At 40.2% G+C, this 8,430-nt stretch overlaps 2 protein-coding genes across 2 annotated transcripts in view; one reads left to right on the top strand and one right to left on the bottom strand.

The window, feature by feature from the left end:
• Positions 1-470: 470 nt before the first annotated feature.
• LOC139134317 (somatostatin receptor type 2-like) lies at positions 471-2,161 on the bottom strand. The gene has a single exon (XM_070701201.1). The coding sequence runs from the start codon at positions 1,994-1,996 to the stop codon at positions 806-808; it is 1,191 nt and encodes a 396-aa protein (XP_070557302.1). The 5' UTR covers positions 1,997-2,161; the 3' UTR covers positions 471-805.
• A 3,193-nt stretch (positions 2,162-5,354) lies between these two features.
• Positions 5,355-8,430, top strand: part of LOC139135412 (prestin-like) — a 30,452-nt gene continuing 27,376 nt past the window's right edge. The window contains exon 1 of the mRNA XM_070702790.1: positions 5,355-5,550. The gene's annotated coding sequence lies outside the window, so the exon portion shown is untranslated. The remainder of the gene's footprint in view (positions 5,551-8,430) is intronic.

The raw sequence follows: 8,430 nt of genomic DNA, 5'->3' as shown, positions 1-8,430 counted from the left end.
CTTTACCGGGGCCACCTTTGGTGGCCAACTAGAATAAAGTTGACTTTACGTTATGGCCCATGACCCTCTTAACCGAAGGGCTGCCTTTGGCGAACCACTCCAATAAAGTTTACTTTATACAATGTCCATGGACATAAGTTGTCTATGGAAATGAAGTTAAAAATTGCCTTACAGTCGTCCTAATTAACAGACGTTTCAATGGATGTGGCTGAGAAGTTTGTGCACTGGCATTTCTGCTACACGAATAAAGTGTGCCGCGTACCGGAGTTCAAATCCAAACCATGCGGGTAAATTTGACATATGGGTTTTGGTTATTTTCAGCGGGGGGGGGGGGTCATCAAATTTTTTCATCTGACAAAGGGGGGTCATCTTTTTTCACGAAAAATGCAGGGGGTCTATATTTTTTTGAACACCGCCGACAAGATTTTGCCGCCCCCCCCCCAGCCGTAAAACTGAACGCTCCCTTAGTACATTGACAATTTCACATTGACATCCTTCTAATTACTAGCACATCTACTATTTCGAGATCAAAATGAATGTTAACAGAGCAGATAAATGAACATGGCCACAGCAAATATGCAATTAGAAACCATATTGTTATCTTTAGCTGTGGACCACGAGTTGTAGAGATCTTATTAGCATGTACAATTAACAAAGTGACGTAAATGTTCCGTTAAATGCAGTTCTACAGTAAAGACATGGAATTCTGAATTCTGAATTGATTAACAGTCACAACTTGACGAAAATTGGATTTCACTTTCAATGTAAATTACAGTGAAAAAGGTCGATCTTGGATGGCGGTGTTTTAAATTCTAGCGTCTTCTATTTTCGCAAGAGATGACGTAGCAGTAGTTTGGTGACCTTCCAAATTGATGCCGTTGTGCGGGATCTTAGGAGTGCCGACAGCTTTGTCCATGGCGGCGTTGTCGACGCCCTTTACGGAGTCTTTCCTCCGTAGAGTCTTGGGCGTACTGGTCATCGTGTTCATTGTGAATCTAGTGCCAATTGTGCCTCTCCTGAAAGCTTTGCCAAATCCCTGTCTGAAATTTTCACCCGCCAAGGAGTAGACGAAGGGGTTAACGCAACTATTAAGATAGGTAAGGCAGAGGGATGTGTAAAAAAAGACCATCAGTTCAAAGGTCGGAGAAGCACTACTGGTTGTCAAAACGACCAGGACAGAATAATATGGTAGCCAACAGAGAATGAATACAGCTACACACACTGTCAGAAGTCGTGTAATTTTTCGTGATTTTTGCTTCCTAAGTCCGGTGCTCATGTTGTCGTCTTTTGACATTTGATTGGTGAGGATTTCCTTCAAAATCCGCACGTAGCAAAGAATGATCGTCAGCAGGGGCAGCAGAAACCCGCCGCATATCATACACATGATGTAGATAACGTCGTCTGTTTCGGGATTTGGAAAGACCACGGAGCAAATGCTCGAACCGCTTGGTAACGGCAGCAGCGTGGAATATATCCAGTTTGGCAGCGAGATGACTGCAGAGAACGCCCAGACCAACAAACAGGCAACTTTCGCGTACGTAAGCGTCCGGACCCGAGCGGCGTAGGACCATTTGACAATCGCTAGGTAACGATCGGCGCTCATCAGCATCAGCAAGTATATGCCGGTGTATTGGTTGATCACGTCGACGGACGAGACAACCTTGCAAGTGGCCAGACCGAAAATCCAGCTACCTGTGGCGTACTGATAGGCAACGAACGGCAGGCAGAGCATGTACAGCGCATCCGACACGGCAAGGTTGAGAATGATGATATTCGGAATTGTTCGCAGTTTTATGTGAGCAACAAGTACGTAGATGACGACGGCATTGGCCGTCAGTCCAAGCAGACAGAGACACGACAAAACGACGGCGACAATTTCTTTCATCTGGACGAGATCGAACGGCGACCGCCAAAGAGTTGTGTTCTCAGCATCATCGTACAAGTCTGTGGTGTTGGAAACCGTTATATTCATCAGGCTCATCACAGCAAAGAACATCAACCGTGACCGACAGTGGTGTCTCAAAATGTACCAGTCCTGGTTCACACGAAATAACAGACTTCTCAAGGAACCTGTACGTCCTCTCGTCCAGAAGCGGCTAACCTGTGATCAGGGAGGCAAATTCTGGCGCTTTGAAAATTACATTTGACAGAATAAACATTTTTGTATAATATGCTAACGTCGTCTCCCACATGTGGATCACGTGACATGACGTTAGCGGATGGCGGGTTGAGAATTGAACGTCGGTATTTTGCGGTTGACGGGTACGTCCAGCTACTCGTATCTGCCCCAGAGTATACGAAAATTATTGTTTCTTAATATGTTAGAGCTATTCTACCATATGGACCATCTGGAACTGATTAAACGCTGTTTACGCAGGTATACACATATCTCCACAGCAAACTTCTTAACTTCTTGTCTTCTGATGTAGTATATATATATATATATATATATATATATATATATATATATATATATATATATATATACATACATACATACATACATACATACATACATACATACATACATACATACATACATACATTCGTGCATACACATGTACATTTATTACACATGAAAACATACGGTTAATTCACAACTTCCTATAACAGAACGAGACTATAATCTGATTGAGTAGTCTCTGTTACCCAAACCACTCTTCGGGTCTCTTCTCCGGCCGCCGCTGCAGTCTGGGGAAATCCCACTCAAAAATCCCCTAGTAAGATGGCGTACTACTGACAAGAGCGATTTTCCTGGGAGCAACTGATCTATGACGTATATTTATTTCTTAAACTTCCAACATCTATAATGTATACACCGGCCCTCGCTGTGTATCGAACCACAAGCGACCGTGTCTCTGTAGACGTACCGCATGTCTATGTACATGCATGTCTATACGCAATGATGCCGACATATGTGTATGAATATGTGTATGCATGGATGTAACCGCGTATTATGTCCGTATATACATGTTGAACACATATCTGAGTTCATTTTTGTATGTATGTATGTATGTATGTATGTATGTATGTATGTATGTATGTATGTGTGTGTGTATGTGTGTGTGTATGTATGTATGTATGTATGTATGTATGTATGTATGTATGTATGTATTTAAGTATGTATGTATGTATGTATGTATGTATGTATGTATGTATGTATGTATGTATGTATGTATGTATGTATGTATGTATGTATATGTATGTATGTATGTGTATGTGTGTATGTGTGTATGTATGTATGTATGTATGTATGTATGTATGTATGTATGTATGTATGTATGCATGTCTGTGTATGTACCATGTATGTATCTATGTATCAATGCGAGGGATCGTGATGTATGTACATGGACACATATGTGCGCGTGTATGAATGAATGTAACTGCTGCAATAATGCGTGGCAGATTTGAAATCATGTCTCGCGTTCATTACGTGTACGTGGTGTACATCCAGGCGTATTGATTTACCTGTATAATGTGCATTTGGTGCTTCATACTAAGGAGAGGGACCGTAGGGAGCGCCGTAGAGGGACGGATCTCCAAGTTCGGTCCCAACTCACCTTTCTTACATTTTCATTTATTAAAGATGCACACAGGAGTTGAAAAGTGTTTCTAAAACTTGAATTAATCGATTTTGGTATGAATGTAGCCTATATTTATTTATTTAAATTTAACTATCGGGCCGCTCTTAGCCCATCAACCATAATTTTGTAAACGGAACAAAGCTGTTCTTCTCAATGAAACCACTGTCACATGAAAAGAAATCAATAGATGAGTCTCACTACCAGTGATGTACCTTGGATAATAATTCTTAAAAGTTGTCGCCATATTGACTTCATTTTCGGTACTAAAAAATGCTGACTTTGTACGCAAAGGAGGTATAAGGCTGCTTGGCAAACTGCAATCTGCCCGTAAACATCGCACAAACAATGGCCACTGTGTTGACCCTGTCAGGAGATTATATTAGTGTTTACAGCCCCGCGAGATGTTGTGAAATGTGAGCGTAAACACCTTACCCGACGTTGAATGATCCTTGTGATCTCTTATGATAAGAATAAAATGTCGGCCAAGGTTGGCGGATAGATCAAAGCATAGACCCAGTTTCTACAGTGTATGATTACAGCTGAATGTGAGCATTAAGAGCCTGGTCTGGGCAGAGCTAGGGTCATCTGTTTAATACCACATTTGGATTTTGTGTTAATTGGTCATACTTACGTGTGACAACCGGTCGCGCGCGTTTGAGTTTTCTTCTCAGTATTCTGTTCACCGCAATTCACACAAAGGACGCGGTACATGGTGTTTTGTTTTTTTTATCGGGTAACATTGGCTGATTTATGACAGTGATTGACTCCTGTAAATAAAGGGCCATAACTGATATTTACAAGTGTCTGCTTTTAATCCAATTTTTCAAACATAGCCCGACCATGAACCCACCATACATGGCCTGATTACGGCCGCTGGGTTCCGGCGCCTACGACTTTCATAAATAGAGGGGTGTTGGCTTTTACTCACGTGATATAATTTTGAAAATGTATTGAGACGAGTTAAACATCGGCAGAAAAACAATGTTTTTACGTTCAGAGGATGAACATTAATAAAATGAAATAAGATGATTTTTTTCGCTGCTTCACAACAGTTGGACTTTGTCGGCGACATCACTGGCATCGATAGATATGCATCTCTGAATGACTAGTCTAGAACTTATGCCAGGGGAAGTACGCAACTCATGGGATTTCATCACGTCCACTTACGTTCGTCAAAAAATTGAGTAACACCAAAGTTTCAAGAATGACGCCATTGACATACACTCGCTGCATAAAAACATGCGTCTTCCTACGACAAACATTGAGGCCGAAATCGCAACATGTTGTGTTGGCCAAGGAGCAGCTGCCGAAAACCCTTCGCAAAATGTTGTCATTAGACGAGTGAGATAACGTCCAATGTTGCTGTTTTCTTGCGTCAAACAGATAGTTTGCAAGAACAAATTGGATGACGACATGTTACAACTTTCACTTTCGCGGCAAAAACACCATGACTCTGGAGGCAACACGTTGTTGTGACGTAGGGATTTTTAAACTCACGAGAAGCAGGGAGTCGAATACGATGACCGAGACTTCTGTTCCTGACACTTACTTTGTGACCTAGAAAATTTGGCCTGAATTTCAAAACAATAAAGCCTGTCAAAACCTCGGTGACCCCGGACCGTAGCTGAGGGAGGTCAGGCTGGAGTGACATCTTGTGAAGTAAAGAGAGGTTACTCTTGTGGCAAATAAACATACAAGGAGGAACATCATAGATCAAAGCAAGGAAAAGTCAATTCTATATCCAAAGTTATTTTCCTCCTTTTCCCCACAGCGGCAAGAGAGTATTGGGTCCGTGGAATATCCCGACGCAAGAGGGCGCTGTAGCATGGGACGTAATTAATGAGAAGATACATATCAAGCAGAGCAAAAAAACAACCTCCTCACTCGATGTTGGCACGACGGTGGAATCACAGTGCAGCAGTAATAGACACAAGAACCTGCGTTTCGACAAAGTTAGTGTTACCATGTAAGTTATTCGGATTAATTCATGCAGTTTTCTGTTGTTCTGACTAGAAGTTATATAATTTGGCCAAAAAAGAAAGGATTTGTGTACCATCCCTGAGCATGTTGAGCTAGACCAGCCGCATTGCGTCTGTGTTTTGTTTTGTTTTGTTTTGTTTTGTTTTGTTTTCCCAAAGACCCTAGAGAAACTTTTCTAAGGTCTGGTTTTTGCCGATTCTTTTGAACAATATAAAAATAATCAAACAATGAAACACAAAATAATGACGCTACTGGACGACAGAAAATGTTGTGTCATATAGGCCCTAGGCCCATATGTACTAACTCCATTGTTTTAACTTGTAAAATTGTCGCCAAGACGGTACACCATTTCCGCTGCAGGTGAGCATTTAGGCTGTGTTCACAAAAACAGTTGCAGGGGGGGGGGGCTGGGGGAATTCAGGGTGGGATCGAAAATTTTTGGGGTAGTAGAGGAGGGACTTGAAAGTTTTGTTCTGCCTATGGGGGGACCTGAAAATTTTGGGGTTCCGTTTACTTTTATGATTCCAAAGTTTGGTGGGTAATTCAATGAAAATTCACTAACATTTTAAAGTCATCCAATTGTTCTAATGTTAGCAATAACTAAACAAGATCTACAACCATTTTGTCGCATTTCAGTACTTTTGTCTTCTAAAAATGTATGAATTTTCGCAAAAAAATAAACAAGTAGACCTAGTATCGGGGCAGAAGTTGCAACCGTTGATAATTTTTTTCAATATTTCTATGCAATATATCAAATAGTTTCTTGCTGTCTCTCTACAGCATGTTGAAACACGCAATATTCAGTTTGTCGACAAAAGCCTGCATAAATAAATATTGGGTGATAATTAAATTAGAGTCCAGACTTAATAACGTCATTCGTCAATGATACAAATGCGCGGTACATATTCACAGGCTGTGTTGGCAAGCTGTACTGTACAGTTCAACATGCTGTAGGGAGAAGAACAAGAACGCAGTTGTATAAACTGAACAAAATTATTGTCAAAATTATCAAAGTTAATACAGCTATTGCCCTGATACTACCTACGGGCAGTGTCACTGTCACTGCATACCGACAGTGACAGAGATCTAGCTCTAACTATGAAGTAGCTGAAGAAGAGTTCGGGTCATGTGACGCTCATGACAGTGAAACATACTTGTACACAAGATCAGGCGAGAGAGCAACACACGGAAGACCAGGATACTTGCAAGTTATAAGGGATTTTTGAATTCTGGCATATGAGAAAAATCAAAAATTAAAGAAAATATTTCTAAATATTTCACATTCTCATCGTAAAATACCACAAATTTTTGTAAAACTTTGCAAATTAAAGACTCTAATTTAAATGAGAAAATGTGTGACTAAATGCCATTATTACACCAAAAATTTTAGAGATTAAAAGGTTTATAGATGGACTATTTTAACCTTCCAGTATTGTCAATTTTGTAAAACTTTTATAAGTAACATCTGATGTAGCCAGAAATTCCCAATTTCCATACCCTCTCATGATCGTCATTTTGAGTGCTCTTCAGCAGATGCAATCGACCTGGCCAGAGTTGGATTAACTCAAGTCGGCTTTGCCTGATAAATCCAAAAAGTCCTTGCGTTTAAAATGAATAAGTTTAAGAACTTGCCTTAGGAATATGGCTCAGTCTACAAACTGCTAATAACAGGTAGTGTCGAACATCTGCGAGTAGAACAGTTACTGCCCAATACTTGTTTGTTTTTTGTTTGCTTGCATCCCTAATAAATATTCGGCTATATGATTTTTATTTGGGGGACTTGTAAACTTTTGATCATATAGATGGGGGCACTTTGAAAATTTTTGAGGGTATTGAGGGGGTCTGAAAAAAAGATTAAATCGCGATTCCTCCAGCCCCCCTCCCCAACCGTCATTTGTGAACACAGCCTTACAGCGCATTTCATGTGTTGCATGTACGATATACGCGATAGCTTGGGTATCACGACAGTTTAAAGGTCATGATGATTCCTTCATTGATTATGGTAAAACAGCCTGAGATTAATCCGTCTAGACAGGTAGCTGATCAGTTGATAGCACTTGGTCTACAGGATAGCTGTCGGGTGTTTTTATCCTCAACCATTAAAAATTACATTTTCTTCATGTTCATAAAATAAATGTTCAAAGTATACTCAGGTCTTTGTAATTCATTTACTCATTCTGTAATATGTGTGAGGTACAGTGTAGTCAGATATGTTTGTCTGTCGGTTTTGCTGGGAGCAAATCCTTCAACTTTTAGCCGTTGTTACTAGAACAACTACACTGTAGACCAATTGAAATCAAGCGTTATCAGTCTACACAGTGACAGAGTTGTCCCACCCTGGTTTACTGTAATTAATGAATAAGTCGGTGACTTCGAAATGTGTTGTGATACCCATGCTGACCGTGTATATTGCACACGCAACATGTCTATCTCACACTCACTGAGTTGTGGTACTAATCTGAAATGTACTGTATGTTTTCGTGATTTTCATATTTCTAGTAGAATTTTGTGAGCTAAACAAAATGAACGAATTTGTAACAATGTAAATAAAATTAGAAAATTGGGAAACGCATCAGTTTTGTTAGAGATCGAGGATGAGAAACAGAACTTGATTTTTTTTCTTACTCATTGTCGGGATTTATTCATGTTAACGATGATTTTGGTGCAAAACGTTTGGAAAGCATATCAAGTTGGCGTGATTTTCACATAATGTTAATTTTTACACGGTGACCGCCCTTCAATTCGTACCACACTTGCGAAGCAAATACATTTACTTTACTTTAATGTTGTAAACTCTAATGATCAGATATCACAAAATGCTAACTACTTCAGTGAGTCACTTTTCGGGCTTGTTCGCCTTACTTTG

This window comes from Ptychodera flava, chromosome 6 (genome assembly GCF_041260155.1).
Source record: "Ptychodera flava strain L36383 chromosome 6, AS_Pfla_20210202, whole genome shotgun sequence".
Taxonomy (NCBI): domain Eukaryota; kingdom Metazoa; phylum Hemichordata; class Enteropneusta; family Ptychoderidae; genus Ptychodera; species Ptychodera flava.
The sequence above is the reverse complement of the archived record's forward strand: the minus strand, read 5'-3'. Positions and strand labels throughout refer to the sequence as shown.

What these genes read in the sequence shown, in the direction of transcription:
- LOC139134317 (XM_070701201.1), bottom strand. Translation starts at nt 1,996, where the DNA reads ATGTTCTTTGCTGTGATGAGCCTGATGAATATAACGGTTTCCAACACC.